Raw genomic sequence first — 25588 nt, forward strand, 5'->3', positions numbered from 1 at the left:
GGTCCTATAACAAAAAGTATTCACAAGACAATTCAACCCTAAGAGGAAAACATATAATTTAATGGGAGGAAATGAAAAATAAATTAATGTAATAAAATAAAATCGCATTACTTTGAACATGTTGAGGATGATGGGTGAAACAGAGGCTGAAGAAATTCTATTCTCTGCAGATTTGGTACAGATGTAGCCAGGGCTGCGAGTAGCAATGAGCCTTGACTTTTAACTCAGACAGAAGGGACGTGACAGTAATTTAGGCACCAGCCTGTTTTTAAGCCAGGTTTGAAGCTGTGTCTTGCATTTGCAATACACCCCTGGCTTGAACTGCCTCTTTGTTTTTGAAATCCAGTGGCTGTCAGCAGCTGGTAGAATGTTTTTAATTCTTGAACAGCATGTCCATTGAGGAGTAATGCATTTTAGAGCATGCAGTGACCACTGCTGCAAACAATTTAAAAGCGTATAGTATAGGAACTTCAAAGCACATGCTTTTTAAAAAACAAAAACAAAAAAAACAATGTGACCATTTGTTGTGCACCGTGGTTTTTTGTTTGTTTTAAAGTGATTGCATCTTCTCATTTCTTATTGCACCATTCCAGAGGAAGAAAGAAATAGATCAGTGCCAAGCAGGATAATAAGATGAACAATGGAATCAAGGATTACAGTCAGCCTGGGCAAGACCGTTTATGACTTACCTCAGCAAAGTCTGTAAATTAAAATAGTGAACAGCTCCCACTAGAGGCCGATAGACGTTATATCCTATTTAAAACGATTTACTAAGAGCAAGCATTCTAGAGGTCTTAGTTATTTCTGTGCAATTAAATGTTCATGCCAAAGGAGTTACTATTCATCTAGATTTTAAAATCAATGTTATTATCAATGTCATTAATAAAGACAAAAGGGTTGATTTATTTAGATCATTATTATTATTAGTGTGATTAAGTGCAACTCAAAAGCTCATGTTAACTCACCGCAATTCAAAAGTAATTTGTTTTAAATACTCATAAAAATATATAAATCTCATAATAACTCATGTGTGTTTCACCATACAAACAATTACATTAATTCAACTGTTTGTTGTAATATCTAACGTCTCACACTTTTTTTACTTAACACATATCCATCAATTTTGTCTTAATGTCTTCAAAATGTTCCTGTATGATCATCAATTTCATGTCTGTCATGGTGAACAGACTGGGCGTAAGGGGACCCAGGTGCAGAGCGAACACAATCCAGGCAGGGAGGTTGAGAGCCAGCAGACAGATATAACAAAGACAGTTCCATAATCGTGGTCAGGAGAACAAGCAGCGGTCGAGTCACAGGCAAACAGGGCAATACAGGGAATCCAGATACGTGGTCAAAAACAGGCAGGCAAAAGGTCAGGTATCCGATAAACAAGACAAGGCAAGAAGGAGATCCGAAAAACAGCGGTCAAGGGAAGGCAAGGGTCAAACACAATGGACAGTAGAGACAGGTACAAGGCTTGGAAATTGGTGCAGATGCAAACAATGACTTGGTGTTTGATCTGGGGTTTTTGCTGGGTTTAAATACACTGAGAGATGAGTGGGGGAAGTCAGGAACAGGTGAAGGAGATAATTGAATAATGCCATGAAACAAGTGAAAGGTGACCTCAGGTGGCAAGCAGGGGAAGGTGCAGGTAGACAGCATGACAGAACCCCCCTCTCAACGGTGTCCTGGGACGGCCCACTGACGACGAGGACAGCCACAGGGTCGGGGGGCAGGATTCCCCGGGTGGTCCCGATGGAAATCAGCAATAAGAGAATGTCAAAAATGTCGGCGGCAGGGACCCAGGAGTGTTCCTCCGGACCGTAGCCCTCCCAGTCCACAAGGTATTGCAAGAATCCTCTGAGGCGACGAGACCGGAGCTGGGACCGGACAGCATAAGCGGGACCATCCTCCAGATCAATGGGAGGTGGAGGACATCCATCTGATGTGACAGCAGTAGCAGAAGGATGAATAGGATCAGCCGTGACTGGTTTGAGGAGGGAAACATGAAAGGAGGGAGCGATACGAAAGTGCATAGACAATTGAAGGCGATATGTCACTGGATTGATTTGTCGCAGAATCTTGTAGGGACCAATATAACGTAGGTTCAAATTTTGGGACGGTAGTCTGAGACGAATATTCCGGGTAGAAAGCCATACTTCTTGACCTGGCTGGTACTGTGGTGCTTGGCGCCGATGTCGATCCCCGATGTCGGACAGCCCGTTGCAGCCGAACATGTGCCATCCACTGTGATGGCTTGGACTTTGTCTGGATTCATGTGGACACCTGCAACATCAATGATGTATCCCAGAAATGCTATATGCTGCCGGTGGAATTCAAATTTTTCACCCTTGACGAAAAGTACATTTTTTAGCAGACACCGGAGAACTTCGTGTACATAAGAAACATGCTCGTACAAGGTTGGGGAATAAATAAATATATCATCTATATACGCTATAACAAAGCAATTTAGAAAAAGGCGCAGCTCCTCGTTAACGAAAGCTTGGAATACAGATGGGGCATTTGCCAGACTGAAGGGCATCACCAGGTACTCGTAATGTCCGTTCTGAGTGATGAAGGCTGTCTTCCACTCATCACCCTCTCGGATTCTGATCAGGTTATAGGCACTGCACAGGTCCAGCTTAGTGAAGTATCGGGCTCCTCGAACTTGTTCCAGGGCAGCGGGCACCAAGGACAACAGGTATCAATATTTGATGGTGATTGCATTTAGACCTCTGCAATCAATACAGGGCCAAAGTCCTCCATCCTTCTTGGCCACGAAAAACAAGCTTGCTGCAGCAGGTGATGTTGATGGTCAAATAATGCCCAGCTCCAGGGCATCCTTCACGTAATCCTCCATGGCCTGGGAATCCGGGAGAGAAAGAGGATACATGCCCTCCCAGGAGGAGTGGTACCCAACATCAAATCAATGGCACAATCCCACGGGCAATGGGGAGGTAGATGGGAGGTCAGGGTTTTACTGAACATTGACTGCCAGGCTCTGGTACTCAGAAGGAAACTCAACGGGCGTGGACAGCAATGGACTCTCGATGTGGGTGGCTCTGCAGGGAAAAGAAAGGCAGTGAGAAAAACAGTCAGGGCCCCAGGAGAGGATTTCTCCCTCCATCCAGGAGATTGTAGGGTTATGGTGGGTGAGCCATGGAAGTCCAAGAATGATATCCACTCCCAGGGAACCGATGATCAGGAGAGGGATCTGTTCTGTGTGTAGAAGTCCGACTTGAAGGGTTATGGGAATGGTTTTCTGGGAGACCTGGCCTGAACCGATCGGCTGATTATTGAAGGCTTGGACTTGGAGTGACGATTCGCAAGGAAGAAGGGGAATTCGTAATCGAGTTACTGTTGCTCAGTCGATGAAGTTGCCTGCCGACCCAGAGTTTATGAGAGCAGAGACAAATGTACCATCAGAGTGCAGCAGGAGTTTAGCATGGATGCAACATTGACCAGAAGAAACCAGAAGGCATTGTCTTGTACTCACGTTCTTCTCCGGGTCTTCCATAGGTGTGCATTGGGAAGGACAGGACAGGACTCTTGGAAATGACCGGACTGACCGCAGCAAATACAGAGCCGCAGAACCTCCTCTGTCTTTCCTCAGAAGACAACGGGTCCGGCCGAGTTGCATTGGTTCAGGTCCGGACTGGAAAGTGGGTGTGTAAGATGGTGCAGTATGCAGGCGAGGAATAATCAGAGGTGGGCGGTTCTCTTCTGGTTTGAAGGAGGTTATCTAGATGGACAGCAAGCTGGATTCATTGTTCCAAGCCAAGGTTCTCATCTCTACAGGCTAGTTTGGATTGTAGATTGGCATGTAATCCTTGTCGGAAGACCGTACTCAAGGTCCACTCGTCCCATCCACTACTGGCTGCCAGAGTACGAAATTTTAATGTGTAGCTTACAGGCTGCCGTGCTCTCCTGCACCCCTTCCCTTGGCCAGATGATGAAAAACCTCCTTGAAGTGTGCAAGAAAAGCTGTCAAGGACCGGGTGATCTCTCCCTTCTGGTTCCGGATGGCCAATGCCCATTGCAGGGCTTTCCCTGTAAGGAGGATGATCATGAAGGCAATTTTCAACTCCTCAGTAGGGAAGGTAGCTGGCAGATAAGAGAAGTACAAGGAGCATTGTAGGAGAAAGGCCTTGCATTGATCCGGTACTGAGAGACGAACCGCTCTTGCTTCTGTCACATGGGGAACAGCCGCACAGGGAGGTACTGCAGGAGGCGAACTCGGTGGTAGACAGGACTGTGATTGCAACACGAGCTGATTCAGACTGGTGGCGATCTCCTTTAACATCTCTTCGTGCCATCCTAGCATAACAACCTGGGAGAAGACGACTGCTTAAAAATCGGTGGACTCCGCTGGGTCCGCAGCAGTGGCGAAGTCATCTGTCACATCTGTCATGGTCAACAGACTGGGCATAAGGGGACCCAGGTGTGGAGTGAACATAATACAGGCAGGGAGGTTGAGAACCAGCAGACAGATATAACCAAGACAGTTCCATAATCGTGGTCAGGAGGTTGAGGTCGAGTCACAGGCAAAAATGGCAATACAGGGAATCCAGAGACGTGGTCAAAAACAGGCAGGCAAAAGGTCAGGTATCCAATAAATAAAACAAGATCCGAAAAACAGTGGTAAAGGGAAGGCAAGGGTCAAACAAAATGGACAGTAGAGACAGGTACAAGGCTTGGAAATTGGTGCAGATGCAAACAATGACTTTGCGATGATCTGGGGTTTTTGCTGGGTTTAAATACACTGAGAGATGAGTGGGGGAAGTCAGGAACAGGTGAAGGAGATAATTGAATAATGCCATGAAACAGGTGAAGGGTGACCTCAGGTGGCGAGCAGGGGAAGGTGCAGGTAGACAGCATGACAAACAAACTAAAAATGGGTTTTCAAAAGGTGAGGAATCAAATTCACTTGCAACCAAATAAGTACTGGAACTTGAATGGTAACCTCATGTTGTTTATTTCATCAAGATTTCCAAACATTATTTCTTCATTAATCTATAATAATAAACAACTTTGTTTACTGGAGCAAATCCAGTGTTCAAATACTTGAATAATACTTGTAGTATTATGAAAAACACCTAGATAAATATTTGTCAGTATGTCTTCCATTGATCTATTATATTTTGATGATGGAGGAATAGTGCCAATTTCCCTGACATGAGATAATTTATTCCAAAGTCCTGTTGATTAATTACACCTTAGTGAACTACAATGACACCCCTAGCGGCTCTTGTATTAATGTATTCTGTATAGCCAGTTTTTTACAAAAAAAAAACTATTAATGGTGTCAGTATTTCTCTACTCATGACACACATTGATTTTAAGTTCTAGATGTACAAAAATGTTTTTTAGAAAACTACCTTACATTCAATTCAGAAACTTTTTGAATATGTGGTGGCTTTAAAGAAGCCAGTTTACAGTTCATAATCAACATGTTACTTTTAGTCTTTATTTTAAAGACAAATCATGCTCTTATGAGATATGACTCCTGAGGTAATACAGTTATAGTAATCAGGGACTCTATTTTGTTTTCTCCCTAATTTGAGATTTATTTAATCTTTATGAAGAAGAAATATAACAGGTTGATGCTTCTATTTTGTGCTTGTGCTGGTGTATCTTCCCAAGTCACCTTTTGCTGAATGGCACTCCCCAGCTATTCAGGTTGTGTGTGTTTATGTTGTGTGTGTGTGTGTGTGTGTGTGTGTGTGTGTGTGTGTGTGTGTGTGTGTGTGTGTGTGTGTGTGTGTGTTTTTATGCATGTTTGTCAGGAAAGCAGTTAACATAAACTGGTAGGTTAAGCAAATGTTGTAACTGGGCCAAGATCCAAGTTGTGCTGTAATGAATCAAATGCACATTGTTTTAGTTTTTTGTTGTTGTGTTTGTTTTTCCATCAATACTTCCATCTGGCAGGGGGTTCCACATTAAGAGGTCTGTGGGCTTCCTTCAGGATACCGTGGCCCAGAAACTGCAGGAGGTGGTGTTGTTGTGAGAGCGTTAATGACTACACTGATTGTTAGGCATTTTCTTCACCGCTCCTGATCCATTCCTTACTTTAGTTTGTTCTTCGCTGTCTGACGTATTACCATCGTCTTCCTCTTCTTCTTCCTGGTCACTCCGCTCATCACCAACCATCTGGAACCGAAGGCGGCCGTGCGGGAAATAAACAAGAAAAGAAGAGCCCATCATTAGCCAGATTAACTGTTTTAATTTGAAGCAACACAGGATGAGGTGGTTGTGTGCAAGGGAGCGCAAACAGTCGGTGACACACTAATTAATGTCCTGTAGCATTATACTGCATGAGACTCCACCTTTCATTAAAAATAAATCAAAAACTCAAATATCAGAGAGTAGTACTGTGTTCTGAACAGCTGAAATCAGGTTCACACAAATAGAGTGCTATGAATGAAGCTGTGTATTAAATCACTAATGATTAAGGGCCCTGAAACAACAGGTCGTTAATATGCTTCTGAAGTTTAATAACCGCACTGGGCATATTTTCAATTATGCCTGTCAGGAAACAAATATTCTGGCAACCCAGTATAATTATTAAGTGCTACAAATACTCCACCTCAAAGTGAATAAATAAATACAAGTTTACAAAAGACATTACATGGAAAATAAATAAAATAGATTAAAAATCCAATTATGTTGTAAAAGTGTATTATGAATGTGGTATGGGAAGGTATTAATTCTGAATAGGCATTTGTCAATCTTGTGGGATTTATACTAATTCAAAGTGCCATCCAATGGCCAGATAGTATAATATAGTATAGGATAGTATTGTGTAGTATAGTATAGTATAATGTAGAATATAAAACAAAACAATGCTACAAAATAATGAATTACCAAACTTTTCTGTTTCTGTGGTGTGTGTGAAGCATGTATGTTTCAATATACAGAACTGTGCAAAAGTTTTAGGCAGGTGTGAAAAAATGCTGTAAAGTAAGAATGCTTTCAAAAATAGACATGCTAATAGATTATATTTATCAATTAACTAAATGAAAAGTGAGTGAACAGAAGAAAAATCTACATCAAGTCAATATTTGGTGTGACCACCCTTTGCCTTCAAAACAGCATCAATTCTTCTAGATACACTTACACACAGTATTTGAAGGACCTCGGCAGGTAGGTCGGCCCAAACATCTTGGAGAACTAACCACAGTTCTTCTGTGGATTTAGGCAGCCTCAGTTGCTTCTCTCTCTTCATGTAATCCCAGACAGACTCGATGATGTTGAGATCAGGGCTCTGTGGGGGCCATACCATCACTTCCAGGACTCCTTGTTCTTCTTTACGCTGAAGATATTCCTTGATGACTTTCGCTGTATGTTTGGGGTCGTTGTCATGCTGCAGAATACATTTGGGGCCAATCAGATGCCTCCCTGATGGTATTGCAAGATAGATAAGTATCTGCCTGTACTTTTCAGCATTGAGGAGACCATTCATTCTGACCAAATCCCCAACTCCTTTTGCAGAAATGCAGCCCCAAACTTGTAAGGAACCTCCAGCATGCTTCACTGTTGCCTGCAGACACTCATTCATGTACCGCTCTCCAGCCCTTCAGCGAACAAACTCCCTTCTGCTACAGCCCAATATTCACATTTTGGCTCATTTTTCTGCACCCCAGTTCCTGTGTTTTCGTGCATAGTTGAGTCGCTTGGCCACGTCGGATGTATGGCTTTTTGGCCGCAAGTCTTCCATGAAGGCCACTTCTGCGGACAGTAGATGGGTGTACCAGGGTCCCACTGTTTTCTGCCAATTCTGAGCTGATGGCACTGCTGGACGTCTTCCGATTGTGAAGGGAAGTAAGCATGATGTGTCTTTCATCTGCTGCAGTAAGTTTCCTTGGCCGACCACTGCATCTACGGTCCTCAATGTTGCCCATTTCTTTGTGTTTCTTCAAAAGAGCCTTGACAGCACATCTGGAAACCTCTGTCTCCCTTGAAATTTCTGCCTGGGAAAGACCTTGCTGATGCGATATAACTACCTTGTGTCTTGTTGCTGTGCTCAGTCTTGCCATGGTGTATGACTTTTGACAGTAAACTGTCTTCAGCAACCTCACCTTGTTAGCTGAGTCTGTCTGTTCCTCACCCAGTTTTATTCCTCCTACACAGCTGTTTCTGTTTCAGTTAATGATTGTGTTTCAACCTACAGTATTTGATCCCCTGCTGATTTTGTACATTTGCCCACTGACAAAGAAATGATCAGTCTATAATTTTAATGGTAGGTGTATTTTAACAGTGAGAGACAGAATAACAACAAAAAAATCCAGAAAAACGCATTTCAAAAAAGTTATACATTGATTTGCATGTTAATGAGGGAAATAAGTATTTGACTCCTTCGACTTAGTACTTGGTGGCAAAACCCTTGTTGGCAATCACAGAGGTCAGACGTTTCTTGTAGTTGGCCACCAGGTTTGCACACATCTCAGGAGGCATTTTGTCCCACTCCTCTTTGCAGATCCTCTCCAAGTCATTAAGGTTTCGAGGCTGACGTTTGGCAACTCGAACCTTCAGCTCCCTCCACAGATTTTCTATGGGATTAAGGTCTGGAGACTGGCTAGGCCACTCCAGGACCTTAATGTGCTTCTTCTTGAGCCACTCCATTGTTGCCTTGGCTGTGTGTTTTGGGTCATTGTCATGCTGGAATACCCATCCACGACCCATTTTCAATGCCCTGGCTGAGGGAAGGAGGTTCTCACCCAAGATTTGATGGTACATGGCCCCGTCCATCGTCCCTTTGATGCGGTGCAGTTGTCCTGTCCCCTTAGCAGAAAAACACCCCCAAAGCATAATGTTTCCACCTCCATGTTTCACGGTGGGGATGGTGTTCTTGGGGTCATTCCTCCTCCTCCAAACACGGCGAGTTGAGTTGATGCCAAAGAGCTCGATTTTGGTCTCATCTGACCACAACACTTTCACCCAGTTCTCCTCTGAATCATTCAGATGTTGGCAAACTTCAGATGGGCCTGTACATGTGCTTTCTTGAGCAGGGGGACCTTGCGGGCGCTGCAGGATTTCAGTCCTTCACGGCGTAGTGTGTTACCAATTGTTTTCTTGGTGACTATGGTCCCAGCTGCCTTGAGATCATTAACAAGATCCTCCTGTGTAGTTCTGGGCTGATTCCTCACCATTCTCATGATCATTGAAACTCCACGAGGTGAGATCTTGCATGGAGCCCCAGACCGAGGGAGACTGACAGTTATTTTGTGTTTCTTCCATTTGCAAATAATCGCACCAACTGTTGTCACCTTCTCACCAAGCTGCTTGGCGATGGTCTTGTAGCCCATTCCAGCCTTGTGTAGGTCTACAATCTTGTCCCTGACATCCTTGGACAGCTCTTTGGTCTTGGCCATGGTGGAGAGTTTGGAATCTGATTGATTGATTGCTTCTGTGGACAGGTGTCTTTTATACAGGTAACGAGCTGAGATTAGGAGCACTCCCTTTAAGAGAGTGCTCCTAATCTCAGCTCGTTACCTGTATAAAAGACACCTGGGAGCCAGAAATCTTGCTGCTTGATAGGGGATCAAATACTTATTTCACTCATTAACATGCAATTCAATTTATAACTTTTTTGAAATGAGTTTTTCTGGATTTTTTTGTTGTTATTCTGTCTCTCACTGTTTAAATACACCTACCATTAAAATTATAGACTGATCATTTCTTTGTCAGTCGGCAAATGTACAAAATCAGCAGGGGATCAAATATTTTTTTCCCTCACTGTACATATTGAATTGATGATCATTAGCACCTGTTTGGTATAATTGTTTAATCAAACACCTGACTATATGCCTACAAAATCCCTGACTTTGTGCAAGTGTACCTAGAAGAATTGATGCTGTTTTGAAGGCAAAGGGTGGTCATACTAAATATTGATTTTATTTAGATTTTTCTTATGTTCATTTACTTTGCATTTAGTTAATTCATACATATAATCTATTAACATGTCTATTTTTGAAAGCATTCTTACTTTACAGCATTTTTTCACACCTGCCTAAAACTTTTGCACAGTACTGTATTAAAACTAAGTATTTACGCTTGACTAACCAGAAGCTCACAACAGTAAACCGAGAATCACAAAGCATGTAACCCTGAGGAAATCAGTGCATGAGAACAAAAAAAAAAGTAAAAAATGCTTAAATACTCACCTATTTAAATAAAAAACTTCCTACTCTAACCCTCCCAACCACATGTTTCTTGAGCTTAGCTATCCTTTTACCTCTCTGTGGAGGTATTTGTCCATGTATGACTCACCTCACAGCCAGCTCTTCAATTATGGATGCAACATCAAAAACAAATATATTTTCCAGTTTTATTAAACATTTTCTCCCTATAAGCACTGAGTTCAGAAAATGCTGTCTTCCAGGGAGTTTTACTAGTTCGGTATATATATATTGCTGTACTTTTTATCTAGAGATTTATTATGGCACTAGGCACTGAAAAAGAACTTTCCTACATATTTTTCATTTTGGAATAAGTGAGTAATATGAATTACGAAACCTCAGAATACTAAAAATAAAACTAATGGTAGGGCTTGTAATGATTCCTCGCCACTTTCAAACTGCTCATGTTTCAGCAGACGTTTTCATTATAACCTTATAGGAAAACAGAAAAGACTTAAAGCTGAGCATTGTAGAAAACCAATCAACATTTTTCAAAGCTGGGTTGTTCACTTGCAGGATATCTTATATTTTAATTGTCTTTAGAAACAAAATAAAAAATAAAAGTTTTGGAATCTGCCTTCATAATTAGTCATACAAATTTCTAATACATATTTTCTCTCATCATTTAATTAAAGTACACAATTAAATAAATTATATACAAAAATAAGTAAATGTAGAGTACAGTTTCTTGCAGCATCAGTATTATTAGTCTGCAGGTGACATTCAGATGTTTTACCTGTTCCCCTAACTGAGGTATAAATTACACAGGTCAGTTCTCCCAGAACTGCACACACCATGAAGAAAACGACCTTAAGTGATGCCATACATTTGCTTTTTCCATGTAATGAATGGGGAAGAGAAAAAGTAACAGAACTGGTTCGACACAGCGCGGTCACTTTTCAGGTTCTTGTTTGCCGTAAGTTACAAACCCCTCCTTCAACCTCTTGAGCTTTCCCACTGAGATTGTTTATCACTCCACACCAACAGGACGTCAAAAAAGATCTACATCCTGAAAATCACACGTCACCCGGTAGTTACCTGAGCAGGTTTTCCTAATCTGATAACTTTATCAACTCAAATTTCAAATTTACCCAATATTAAGGTTCTTCTCAAGATCTGTGTTTACAGCTTTAATCTGACATGGAAAACTCCCACGATAATCAGGCTTACAACAAATTGAGAGTAGAATAAGTGGGAACAGAGATATTGGGTAATTCTCTTTTCAGCATTACATTGTAAAGTTAGCAGTTTTACAAAGTGCACAGTGCAATAGGGATGAAATGCATTAAAAACTGTTAAATAAATATAGGCAAATATGCTTCACTGAATAGTCCTCAGTGGTTTTAAAAAATAAACTTGAATCAATGAATATCCATTTTAATGTATATGAATGTGTATTATTTTGCACATGCTTATAATCATATCATTGGAAGTTCTTCAAATCAATCCTTGTACTTGTATTCTTAGCATTTAGTGAGATGTAGGCCTACTTACATTTCCAAAGAGGAATTTGTTCAGCATGCGCAGTATGAGATACGCCCAGAACACATGCAGCAGCAGCAGGACGATGAGCATCACATTGAAGAAATAATATGCAAAGAAAGGAGGAAAGTCCAGCACAGGATATACCCACGTACAGTGGATAAGCCTGAAACATAGGGGAAATAATTAATACAGAAAATAAATGGCAGGATTTTTAATGAATAAGCAAGTAGATCTAAACTCATCTCAAATGGCTACCACCAGTTCAGTCAATATGGATTTCCATTTAATTTACATATAGTAGTCATAGTAGTCAAGGCTTACACACACACACACACACATATATCTATTGTTACTTGAATACGAACAAGTTTTGTGCTTTTGTTTAAAAAAAATGAAATGCATCCGAAGCGTATTATTCTCCCCACACAAATAGTCAAGGATGTTTAATAAATAATTTCTACAGAGCACTTTGTTTTTGATCAGTGATCCTGTATGTTTTTGAGCATTAATCAAATTTCCAAACACTGCTTTGAAATTCAAAAGCAGAAGTTAAATATTTTGTAATCACATTTGTTCTATGTAACTATGCACTTCATATTGTTCAACCGGTCAAGCATTGGGCTTTGTTGTAGGGAGATTTCAGAATTAGCTGATGGACAAATGAGAGTGCTGTTTATCTATACACAGTGCATTATGTGACATTAGCTGTGGATTATACTGTGTTATGCAACATGCTGGGTTTTCTTGTTGAGTTACAAAATGACATTTGCTTACATTTTTGGCAAGACTTGTTTAACCCTCCAAGTAATACCAATTTGGGTTTTATTATTTGAGGAACATGAATGGGTAATTTTGGCATTTGGGTACAAACACAAGTCCCTTTGGTTAATCTGTAATGTAGATCACCCTGAAGTTGATGTATTCTGCTGGCAAGGAAGTGTTTTTCTTTTTATTCAAATAGGTCAATCAAAGGTTAGGTTTTTCATTTGCCATGCTTGATATTCAAATGAAATACAAATTCTACATCATTAGTCAACACAAGCAAAAGTGCTATCACACAGCTACACTTTTGCAAAGTATTTATACAAGAAATTACAAGAAACATTTTGAATTACAGAAAAAATGGGAACAGTGTGTCTTACCAAAAAGGAAAGATAACCAGCCTGGTAACGATGAACACAAAGGCAAACAGTACAAACAGAGTGTTGCAGATGACTGGCAATTTGGCATAATTAAATATCTTTGCCAACTAGAAGAGAGAAAAGGAAATAAAAAAACAGTTAATTTTTAAAACATCCAAAGATTTGTGGTGAAACAGGGTTGACACAGTCCCTTTATTCTACACAGAGACAATCACACTCCCCCCAACACACACACTCAAATTCTGAATGTTAGACATAGTTCTACATGTCTTTGTATGGACTGCATTGTGTCATCTGATTGAAATAGTTCTAAATATAAAAATGAAACAAACAAATAGCATTCAGACAGACAGAAATCAGGAGACACTTTTTCACACAGAGAGTTGTCACAGTCTGGAACAAACTCCCCAGCGATGTGGTTGAAGCCGACAATTTGGGAACATTTAAAAACAGACTGGATAGTATATTTGGATCACTTAGTTATTAATGGACACCAAACGAGCATGATGGGTCGAATGGCCTATTCTCGTTTGTAAACTTTCTGATGTTCTAAAAGAGCAATTAAAAGGTTTCATTTCTGAGAGTCCAAATGGTCTTTGTTAATGCAGAGTGAATCACCCCAGCAATACTTAATTTTTTCATTACTTTCTTGGGTATACACAGTAAGCATGGCTTAACTGTTGATCATTACAGAAAGATCCACTAAAACATTCAAACGCTACCGTGTGGACAGCGCAGTCTGACACAGACAGTTTAAAGCCGTCTGAGTTCACATATCAGCCAGGAACATTTTGCGTACCTCTAGTATAACATCAGAGACGTCATGTAGAATCATCACCAGAGTCCCAATTCGGATGTAATTGGCACACCAGGAGAAGGCCAGTAAAGTAAGTGTTGCTAAATGGTGGATGATTTGCTCCTTAAAGTCCTGGTGGTTTTAAGTAGAAAAAAATGCATATAAAGATATTACACAACAAGTAGCTCATGCAACTGCAGTAAAACCAAGTTGAACATTTAATTGATATGGGTGACTGTGATTATAATGATTAAAATACTTTCCTCTCTCACTATCTAGGAGTATGTCACACTATCTCAAACTCAACTACTGTAGCATACTACACAAAATGTAATTAATGTATTGATTTACCAAAGGGCACTTGTAAATAATACTTTAAATAATGTTAATTAAAACTGAGGTAAAATACTTGAAACTGATAGAGTTCCTGAGGTGAACTGGCAATTTGTATTATTATTATTGTTATTTGGTAATTATATTAAAGCAAAATAGCAGTTTCAAGTTTTTGGTGTTTATGAAATCTCGTCTCCAATCTTGTAATAATTCAGAACACTCTATGAGGAAGTACAACCCCAATTCTGAAAAAGTTGGGACAGTATGGAAAATGCAAAAAAACAAGCAAAAAGAGTCATTAGAAAATTCAATTCACCCTGTACTATATTGACAACACATTATTAACACATTATTTGATGTTTTACTTTGTGAATTTAATTATTTTTGAAAATATACACTCATTTGAAATCTAATGACTGCAACACACTCCAAAAAAGTTGGGACAGTCAACTGTTTACCACTGTGTAACATCACCTATTCTTTTAATAACACTTATTAAGCATTTGGGCACTGAAGACACCAGTTGGTTAAGTTTAGCATGTGGAATTTTCCCCCATTCATTCATTATGCATTTCTTCAGCTGTGCAACTGTACAGGGCCTTCGTTGCCTTATTTTGCGCTTCATAATGCGCCACACATTCTCAATCTGAGACAGGTCAGGACTGCAGGCAGGCCATGCTAGCACCTGCACTCTCTACTTACGCAACCATGTGCCTGTAATCCGGGCAGAATGTGGTTTGGCGTTGCCCTGCTGGAAAATGCAGGGACGTTCCTGGAAAAGACGATGTCTGGATGGCAGCATATGTTGGTCCAAAATGTGTACATATCTTTCTGCATTAATGGTGCCCTCACAGATGTGCAAGTTACACATGCCATGGGCACTGACACACCCCCATACCATAACAGACGTTGGCTTTTGGACCTGACGCTGATAACAGCTTGGCCCGGAGAACACGACAGCTGTTTTGTCCAAAAACTATTTGAAATGTTGACTCGTCGGACCACAAAACACGATTCTACTGTGCTACTGTCAGATGAGACCGAGCCCAGAGAAGTCGGTGGCGCTTCTGGACAGTGTTGATGTATGGCTTCTGCTTTGCATAGTAAAGCCTTAACTTGCATCTGTGGATGCAGGGGTGGATGGTGTTGCCTGACAAAGGTTAACCAAAGTATTCCTGAGCCCATGTCAGGAAATCCATTACAGACTCATGATGGTTTTTAAGACAGTGACATCTGAGGGATCAGAGATCACGTGCATTCAGAAGTGGTTTTCGGCCTTGCCCTTTACGCAACAAGATTTGACTGGTTTTGACTGGTATAATCTTTTAATTATATTGTGCACTGTAGAAGGTGAAATGCCCAAAATCCTATCGATTTGTCTTTGGGGAATGTTGTTTTCAAAGTGTTGGATTATTCGCTGATGCATCTGTTGGCAGATTGGCGAGCCTCGACCCATCCTTGCTCTTGAAGGACTAGGCCTTTCTTGGAGGCTCCTTATATACTATGATTACACGATTGCCTCACCTGTTTCACATCACCTTCTTATTTCAACTTGTCACATCGCTATTAGTCCTAAATTGCCCCAGTCACAACTTTTTTGGAACGTGTTGCATGCATCAATTTCAAAATAAATGTTCACCTTAAAAAAACTATGCAGTTGATTAGATAAAACATCAAATACCTTGTCTTTATACGTTTTTTGTTTCAATACAAATCACTCCTCTTTGTTTTTATTAGCATTTTCCATACTGTCCCAAAAGAATTGGGGTTGTAGTAGCAATAGTAATAGAAACATAGATCCAGAAAACCAAAGTACATATATTTATCTGATCACCAAAACATGTCCCATTAAAACTTATCTCACCATTGCACAATCATATTTACCTTTCTTTTTATGTCAAAGGCAACTCTGAACAGCAGGGACCAGTAAAAGCTCATCTCAATGATGTAATACCAATACTGCGACTCCAAGAGTGACTAAAATAATGGTCAATTCAAAATAAGACATGTATACAGTATTAACAATACTAAAAAGATTACAACATCAAAACTGTGTTCTTTATCCATAAAATATGATAAAAGTAAAATTTTCCTTTGTAGTACACAAATTATGTAAAACTCCCTTAACATTGTTGTAAAAAACATTTGAGGAGGGCTCTTTTGTTGTGTGTGTATGCGTGTGTGTGTGTAATCCTAAAATGACAGGGCCAGTTTAGATGATTTTCATTTTTCCTGATTATTACTTGGCAAAATGCAAAGAACTGGATTTATTCCAGAATCAAATTAATTTTCTCATAATATTATGCTCAACATTCATCCTCAAAGCTTTTTTGATTTTCTTCTAAATATGGAAGGGCTTTTTATTATAATATAAAACAATTGCATGAAAGCCTTTTTTTTTTAAATCTACAAGTGGGTTATTAAATTGTAAAGTGATATATTGCTGTGTGTGTTCAGGCTGGCATTACCAAATAATGCAAGAGCAATAGGACATTTAGGTCATTGGTATGCTTTAACTGTGAAATCTGAAGCACATCAAAGCAGCTGTCAAATCTACATCTAGAAAATGTATATATAATTACATGGATTTGACACCATTTATCAGCTTCAAATGTCTATGTCAGTTTACAAACGCATACCATGTCTTTACATACACAGCATGGAAAAAAAGATTAGGATCTCATTGTGTCAGTTATGTCCCGTTGAGCCTGCTTCTGAAAAGATAGAGTCAAACCTCTTAAGTCACCAAAACAGGTTCTCAGACATCACCTTTTATCTGCTATCTGCTGTCAGCCAATCCCAAGTCAAATATGAGTCTTATGGATTCTGTTTGAACCCAATACAATTACTTTTTTGATGCAAAGGTATAATTTCATCACATACTGCAAAATGCTAGGATTCTGATTTCTTTCATTTGGATAATGAAACATCCAAACCACTCAGCACATGTTTCCTTGCTTTTCAGGGTTTCTTGACTTAAGTCTTAAGACATATTCATACATACTTATAATAGGTATGAGGAAATAATGATCTATTCAAAACAGTTGTGGGTAGCTTGGATACAAACCATTATTTTAAAAGAATGGAAAGCATACACACCTGTCTCGGAAAGGCACGCCACACTTCCTTAGTGTCATAAAACCATGGTTTCTGGAGAACAGAGATAAATGTAACAGATACACACAAAACAAAATCCCAGATTTAAAAAGTAACAAAAGAGTGCAATTCACTTTTTTTTTTTTTAAAGACTAAACTAATCGTCAATATGTTTTCAAGGTTCAGCCTGAGTGTCCTGTGTTAGTTGTTGCTTCAATCATATCCATTAAATATCAACCGCATCTTCCAATCCAAAAATGAGATGATCTGTGTCAAATCTGTCTTTTTTTCTGTTCAAAGCCATTTGATTCCATCTGCCCTCACACTGAAGCACAATCCTGTCAATCTCCTGAAAAAAATGTGTGCATGGTGTGGTCACAGCTGTGTTATCTAAAGTGCAATTAGGGAAATTAGCATAAATATTTTTCCAGATACAGTATAAGCAGCTTCAATTTAAGATCATTACTATGTAAACATGAAGCAGCTCTCATTAGAAAATAGCATTAGTGTATATCTGAATGGATTAAAAAATGTAAAGATGTTTGTTGTTCTCCAACCTAAAGCAGCAAATTGTGCTTTCATTCAGATCTGTATCTGTCACAGTTACTGATGCTCCTCTGCATGTTTAAGTGTTTAAGGATCCCTCTGATACAAGTCAGGACTTATTAATGTGCTAAGGTAATTACTGTGAAAGTGCCATAGGCAGTTTGACTGACAAATCTGAGACCTCAGTAGTCAAGCGAAATTGTAAAACAGGTTCGACTTCTATAAATTGGTAATGGAGAGTGAGAATCAATCAATTAGAAAACAACAACTGTATTTTTGCACTTTGTTTTGCACTTATGTTGTAAGTCGCCCTGGATAAGGACATCTGCCAAGAAATTAAAATAATAATTATAATTATAATAATAATAATAAAGTAATAATAATAATAATAATAATAATAATAAAAACAAAACATTTGCACCTGTAAATGTACCCTCTTTCCATGCTCTCCTTGTGCCTATTAAACTATTACAGTGAAATGTTTGTAATACCTGTAGTTAAAGAAATCTGATTCAATCATGCATGTTTAACATTATTTTTATGATCTCAACAAAGTTCAGCGAAGCCTTTTTAATCTACCCTTGGCATCCAATATTGCACTGACTTATGTTATGTTATGTTTCCATTGGTATCAGTTTGCCTGAAATGTATTCAGTTAAGGTAATTATTTTCTGGTATTAGTGTTCTATAAGTTCATAAATTTAGCATAATTCAGTTAAAAAAGAATAACTAAAAACTATTACTATGTATTTTAACTAATTTTATACCCACTTTTTACTGTTATAATTGACCTATGTCAATTTATACACAATAAATAACTCTCAAGACAGGATAAGGGGGCATCAGAGGTCTAACAGAATTCTCAGTCCCACTGCTATAAGTAACTCATACATCGCTTACTCTGCGTTACGTACATAAACCAAGATGTGTGGATCTATATTTACAGCCTGCTTTTTCTGGTATACTTACATCATAAAGAGCTACTATGCCTCCAATGAATGCTGACAGGTAAAACACAAATCTCCAACTACAGTGAAAGAGAAAATTAATATTACCAGCTTTAATAAAATGTTGCATTTTGCAGATGATCTGAGCAAAAGCAGTGCATTAAGAGTAGGGTGGGGGTACTCCCAGAAAAAAACAATTATGATGGCGAAGTAATTCACAAAAACTCTCTTGGAGTATCACACAGAGAGCACCAGGCCTTGAACCAGAAATCTCTTTTTAACACGGCCTTTACTCCTATCACTGAGCAAGCAAACTTCATTTTGAACATACCAAAACATTCCTTGCCTGGACTGAATTTTGTATTTCTTATCCAGGATTATCTTTCCTTTCAAAATATTTTCATCTGGAAATAACTTTAGTGTAGTGACTGATGAGTGATCAATTTCTCAAATTACACTAGATACAGCATAGCTTTCATACCTTGCCTCCTTGAACTTCTTAATTATACCAGGTCTATCTTGGTTCCGTCTCCTCCTAAACCACCTTTCCACCTGTCTCACAGACCAGCTGCATTTTTTTGAAAGCCCATCAATATCAGCCTGCGTGTGATAGAAAGATCAGGTGAGAACCGCAAATGGTCCATTTCTATAGGTGCTCTGAAATGGGTAAAATGAGTTGAACCCCAGACTAAAGTTCCTGCTAAATGGGGGCCTCCCTTTTAAATTGTGACAGAGTTTAAATACTAAAGGGAAATATTTGAATGTTGTTAATATTTGTAGGACTATGCCAATTTATTTTGAAGACATCTAATTATAATGCTTTCATCAAGAATAAATAAGTGGTACAAAGCAGTAGCAATTAATCACATAAAACATTTCATATCAATTTTTACTACTTAAACAGTCTGTAATAAAGGAATTGGTGAGTTTCAGGCTCAGAAAGGGAACAGGATTGATACCCTTGATGTCACTTAGTATTAAAATGAGATGCCTTATTAATACCATCAAAGCACTATACATCCATCAATTTAATCCACTGCAGAGAACATTCATACATTATTTTATCTGGTGTGCTGGTGGACTTTAAAGAAATGAGGCATAAGATCATTGGGACTGCCTTCTATGGACATGTGCATGGACCCTAAAATCCAAACAGTAACCTTAAAAACTATGAATGGATTTAGCAAATTAAACATTACCCACAAAAAATGGATTTCATGGTTCTCATTTTATACATCAATAAGCTTTGTGATATGAAACACATTTCAAAGCCTTTATGAATAACACATTGACTCGATCAACCAATCAAATCAAAGCCATTATTTCAGCAGATAATTAAGTTGAGAATTTACTCTCATTTATGAGTCTCTTGGCTCACACTACTGCAGCAATTAAAATAAATCATCACCTCAAAGCACAGGAAAAACAGTTATAGGAAGGTTTTTGCTGATATCATTCTTGTGTACCAATATATTTTGTTTTGACAGACTGAAAGGAAGAGGTCTGAACAATGAATAACATTGTTAATTATAATCCAGAATATTCTTTTTTTAATTTTAAGAAAGTTTTTTGTGTTTCAGGTTGTGTTAAAAATTCTATTACAGCCAACCAAATTCTAATTAGGGGCCGGATTAAATCAAAACATCAAACATCATAGCGGTTACATTTATGATTAGAACTGAGTACAGTTGTGTAGTTTTCTATTAGCGGTTGGGTCAAAGTTTTGATTTAATCCGGCCCTAGATCTGTAAGAATATCTAGTATTGATTAGCAACTATATTGAACTTATCCATCTTAATGGCTTAATAATTCATTAATTTGGCTCAGACAGGGCCTATGTGTATCTGCCTTTCTTTCTGTGCCTTGGGAAGTCCATAGCAGACAGAGACACCCTGTTCTCAAAACATCTGATTTCCCTTGCCTTGAGGTAAACATGGCTATATTGATAACGAACCTTCCTGCTGTTTCTGAGAGTTGTCCACAAGGGCACAGAAGTGGTGTGCAGGAATTGTACCAAAGTGTTTGACATATCTACTCATTAGCTATATTGTTGATTATTCGGTAGCCAATATAATCTGTTAGCCTTGCATAGTATTTAGTATTAAATGCATATTCATTTATTCTTCCAAATTATTCCCATATATAGACTTTAGTTTTTTCACTTTCAAAGTCTCATTTTGTTTTTGCTCAGGAACCAGATCCTTTGGTGAGTCTGGGGATACTCTGTCTCTCTATATTATTTTATAAGCATTATACAATAAACATCTTATTAATTCACCATGGTCTTTTGGATTCCTTACAGAGCACATTTCTTACAGATCTAATTCAGATAACCTTGAATCACATTTAGTTTAGCTCCTATATCTGAAGCTGTTGACTACAGCCAATAAGATTTTATTCAGTTTGATCATTTTCTCTATTCAATATTTGTTGGCAAAATCTATTTTATGGGAACAGGATTAAACCCCCACGAAATCATTTGTGTTAACTGTTAAGATTGCCGGATGAAGTTGAACTGTTATGGAAAGTCTTTCTAGGAAACGTACTTGTGTGGGATTCCTGGAGCGTGAGCAGAAATACTTCTCAAGGATGGGGTTGTCAGCCACTTTCAGCCTTAATGTATCCTTAATCCCAAGGGTCTTTGCTGCTGATGGGGCTATAAACCTGCAGGAAACAAAATAAGTAGAACATGAACAATCCCATGGCAATGATTCCCAGAGGGTGTGATGATGGGATTTGTACACTGAAAAATCCTTTTGGCGTCTGATGCGTTTTTCCTTTATGCCAAATCAGGCTCATCATCTTATACTAAAGTATGTCAACACTACTTTTGGAAGACAAATGAATTAATTTAATAACCAAGAAAATCCAAAAGGGCAATGTCCTACATTTTCAGACTTCAGATTTTGTTCAGAAACCCTTTTGACAATGACATTGAATAGTTTATAAAGATGGTTGCAGTGTTTTTAATGTTACCTCTCAAAAAGGAACCTAATGATGAGGAAAGCTATGGAGTAAGGTATTGTAATGTATAGATCTGAAACTTTGGCATAGACACGTCCTTCTCGGTCTTCAAGGTCGGCCCAGGTTAAATTCACTGGAAGCCAGATGCGGTGCCACCAGAACCACTCGTGCACAGTCTGTAACATCCTTGAGGAACTGGAGACAGGGAGAAAACATAAATGATGTTGGTGAATTTTTCTGTGTTCAGGTTACTAATGTACTCAGCATATGTGGACAAGATAATAGCAGTGAGGGCCCAATGCTGGCATGGCTGGCAAAAGCATTTAATAGTGAACAAGCTACCCATTAACTGGAATGCTGTTGTTTCATTGTATTTATGATCTACAAAGAACAAAGGCGAATTTATAATAACTGGAAAATATATCCTTAATCCCCCCTTATTCCTAGAAAGCTTTATCTACTTCTGTCTCGCCATTTACTTAATGTTTTTTTTTATCTTGATACTCTTATGTGGCCTTCAAACAGTGGCAGAAAAAAGTAGGTGTACCATCCTATCTCTTCAATGCACAATTTTATTGCTCAGGAAAATTTGGTAGATAAATACTATATGAAAATTCTGTCTGGCACAGGTGGTTTTCATGTGCACACAGAACCGCTGTGTAATGTATCAGAATGTGAATGAAAATATGAATATATTCAAACAAAAGGGAAAATTGGACGAGTTTAATATTTTACATAATGGTTAACATAACCGTAAAATGTGATAATAACCAGCCTTCCTCTTCTCAAGATTTCAAGCAGGTTTTAAGCAGAATGGCTCTCAAGGCAACCTGATTTGACATTCCTAATCTGAAAGTAAATAAGGGCCAAGCCTGAAGCCTAGCAACAGACAGTCAAGTAAAAGTTGAGAGCACTGAGCGGGATCATAGACAACAACAGGAACAACTTGATGGCAACCGTTCTCCAAACAGCACCTTTCCTAACTGTTAAATCAGTTTTCAGCTCTGAACAGAAGAATGCTTCAGGGGGAATTGTAACACACTTTGTTGAAAAGCATAGCTATTTTAACAATTTTTTATTATTATTTATTTATTTATTATATGGAAAATATTTTTAGTGCTGTATGTTGACTTAGAGAAAGTATAAGCAGCAAGAAGTTACTCATGACACAAACAACGTACATTGTTTAATCCACCAGCGTTTCAAACCAAGAGCTGAAAATTCTGTTGAAATTCACAGCACTGTACATTTGGAAGCCCAGGGCTGGATTTTAAACTGGCCCGTTTTGCTCTGGTATTGAACTACAAAGGCAGTATTATGCAGCCCAAGGTTAGGGCTAGCTGAAATGTCATATAATTTCCTCAATCTGCATTATTTTGTTAAATGATATTAAAAAAATGAAAACAGTAAAAGCATGTCTCGAGGCCATAAAGGCAAAACCTCCTTCCCACAACTTAGAAGGAAAAGAAAACACATTTGTTTTACGTAAACACAATGAATCTGGCTTGAGCTTTGCTTGTTTTTAAAGGTTAAATATAGTGTCAGGCATGAGGTTTAATGTTATTAGTGGTGGGATCAGAGAAATCACTGGATTCTTGACTCAAGGCACAGGCCGAATTCTTGATTATATTATAAGAACAACTGTGAAGTAATCTTCAAAAATATTAATGAAAATAATAAATACAAACACAGGGAAAAAATAAACACAAGCTTGGGAAATAACAATCCATCTTGTGTGCAATGCTGTAATGAGGCTGATCTGTTGATGTGTTTACTGGAGTGAATTCTTTCTTGCAGACTGGTTGTTATTAGGATGAATTCCACTTTGAACAGTTTATGTTTCAGTCCTGATGAAGGGTACTGTCGTGTAGTTATTTTAATTGGCCTCGTGAATACAGCTAGTTAAGTTAAAGTAGGAGGGCTGGGGGTGACAGGTAATACTTTGTAGCCTGTTTTACGGCTTGTGCAAATTAAGCAACGTGAAACAAGGAAGCACACTGCTTACAAGTGAAAGGAAAGCCAACTGACAAATCTTAGATAAAATAGACCACTGATGGTTCAAAGCAGCTAGTGTAAATGCAGGAACATGACTCCCATGGTAAATCTTCACCTTCCACCTTCATTAAAATATTATTCTAATGTTTCAGTTTCAGTCATTGAACTCGATATACCTCAATATACCACAGTAATACAAATATGAATCTCAACAATGAGATTCATAGATACATACTAGTGTATAAGGCTTAAAACACAGCATCAGGCATATTCCTGCAACAATCTGATTCATCTCAATAGTTTCCTCTCTTCACAAATGTCATGGAATTCCAACTGGATAACTTGGAAAACTTCACCAAATTCTAGGAACAATATAAAGATATGAATAGTTGTATTAACCAGGATGTTTAAAACAGAAAACAGACACACATGGAAGGAAGGCATTTAAAACGTAATAAGAAACCTATTAGAGTGTGAATGCACTGCAGCTCAACCCACAATTGCATTAACAATGAGGAACCGCAAAGATTCCTCAAGACAGGTAAAACTTGAAAACATTTTCAGTTAGTGAACACTGAGTATTGCACAATGCTTTATGTTCGTTTTAAGGAGATAACCACTAAAAGCTACCAATAAGTATTCCCATACAGTATGTGTCAGGTGGAAAAAAAAATAAGGTCAAAGTAGACCATGACAAGTGCTAATTTGGGTTTGCAAAATCAGCCAATAGTACACAGATTCCTGCTTACATGTATTAGGAAGGGTTTATCAAATGGATGACCACACTGTCCTAAAAATTCAATAGGCATATTTTGCTGACCAGCATGCACTGTGCCACTCAGTAACACATCAAATTCCCATTTTGCATCATTCAGCACATCTCAACTAAAAACATGCATGCCAGTAATCAGCCAGCAATCAAGCATGATAAAGTTGGATGTACTGCTTAGTAACAGACATTTTCAAACAGCAAATATTTACTATGCACATAGTTTAAATCAAGAAATCACTGAATAGAAGGAAGTATTAAACACCTGTTTCTCACCACATGTGCATATTTTAAGTTAAGATAAAAAGCATTTTTAAATAAAAAGCAGCATGTCTTTTCCTTGACCTAAAACCAAGTCTAATCCCAAACTGGAAATAATGCGAGGAAAACCAGGCAGTTGAACTGTGTGCTCTGTTTGAGGCAATGTTCTGTTGCTGAATGTGACCTTACTTCACTTCACACAAACAAACTCTACTCAGTCATACTACCAATTCCTTTCCTAGGTTAAAAAAAAGGATAAAATAAAGCTGATTTACCTGGGCAAGTCCAGATCAAGCAGAAATGAAGCAAACCCAACTCAAACAAGGCTTTAAAATGTGAGCTCAGAGACTAGCCAAAAGAGACTGTGAGAGCATGACAGTTACACACACCCCACCAGGCACAATCATTGTTTGAAATTCTTTACAGTCACACCCAGCTAACTTGCAATACACGTTTGTTTAGGTTAGCCATGTGTGACGTTACAGCTGGTTAGCACTACATAATCATTCTGGTTCACCTGGAGGGAACATGTCCAGGGCAACTGCACTGTCTGAGGATTTGCATGTTTTGATAAAGTAATCGGGCAGTTATAAAGATACCCATTTCATTAGCATACATTCTGTTACAAAAAGGCTGTACCATACATTTGACAGGGGAGAATGAAAAGTAAACAATTAAATTAAAATGATGGAAGCCAAAATAAAAAATAAACCCAATTGAAAAAGATCCCTACAGTTAATACCTGGGTTTAAAGAACAAACAATTATTGTGTCTCTATTACCTACGAAGAGAAATATTGTATGTTTCTTTCCAGGATATGTTGATTTAAAGGGGAAGGTTTATATTTAACTAGGAGGAGGAAATCAAATCTCTTTGAAAGTTAGTTGAAGTCCAATATAATACTGAATAAAGTCGGTATGATTGTTATTATTTCTCATGATCTACGAGGTTAGCAAATTTTGTATTTGTCCAGTGTTATATACACTCACCTAAAGGATTATTAGGAACACCATACTAATACTTTGTTTGACCCCCTTTCGCCTTCAGAACTGCCTTAATTCTACGTGGCATTGATT

The 25588-nt window shown here is 38.5% G+C and overlaps 1 protein-coding gene across 3 annotated transcripts; it reads right to left on the minus strand.

Annotated features, from left to right (window-relative positions):
* Nucleotides 1-39: 39 nt before the first annotated feature.
* cers3a (ceramide synthase 3a) lies at nucleotides 40-24940 on the minus strand. 3 transcript variants are annotated; one of them, XM_066701520.1, is made up of 12 exons: nucleotides 24788-24940; nucleotides 21500-21682; nucleotides 21070-21187; nucleotides 19005-19123; nucleotides 18546-18603; nucleotides 17034-17084; nucleotides 15819-15911; nucleotides 13605-13733; nucleotides 12806-12912; nucleotides 11673-11826; nucleotides 6070-6150; nucleotides 40-3062 (listed from the first exon to the last, which is right to left on the minus strand). In XM_066701520.1, exons 2-12 carry the CDS (start codon nucleotides 21670-21672, stop codon nucleotides 3021-3023), a joined length of 1125 nt encoding a protein of 374 aa, XP_066557617.1. In that variant the 5' UTR covers nucleotides 21673-21682; nucleotides 24788-24940; the 3' UTR covers nucleotides 40-3020. The 3 variants fall into 3 exon arrangements, with proteins under 3 accessions (XP_066557617.1, XP_066557615.1, XP_066557616.1); XM_066701518.1 differs by lacking the exon at nucleotides 40-3062 and adding an exon at nucleotides 4960-5983; XM_066701519.1 differs by lacking the exon at nucleotides 40-3062 and having other exon boundaries at nucleotides 4960-6150.
* Between the last annotated feature and the right edge of the window lie 648 nt (nucleotides 24941-25588).

The sequence above is a fragment of the Amia ocellicauda genome, chromosome 4 (genome assembly GCF_036373705.1).
Source record: "Amia ocellicauda isolate fAmiCal2 chromosome 4, fAmiCal2.hap1, whole genome shotgun sequence".
In the NCBI taxonomy this organism is placed as follows: domain Eukaryota; kingdom Metazoa; phylum Chordata; class Actinopteri; order Amiiformes; family Amiidae; genus Amia; species Amia ocellicauda.

What these genes read in the sequence shown, in the direction of transcription:
- cers3a (XM_066701518.1), bottom strand. Translation starts at nt 21,672, where the DNA reads ATGTTACAGACTGTGCACGAGTGGTTCTGGTGGCACCGCATCTGGCTT. An exon ending in ATTAGGTTCCTTTTTGAGAG is followed by an intron (nt 21,188 to 21,499) that starts GTAACATTAAAA and finishes TGTTTCCTGCAG; the next exon opens with GTTTATAGCCCCATCAGCAG. An exon ending in ACAGCGAAGAACAAACTAAA is followed by an intron (nt 5,984 to 6,069) that starts GTAAGGAATGGA and finishes CACCTCCTGCAG; the next exon opens with TTTCTGGGCCACGGTATCCT.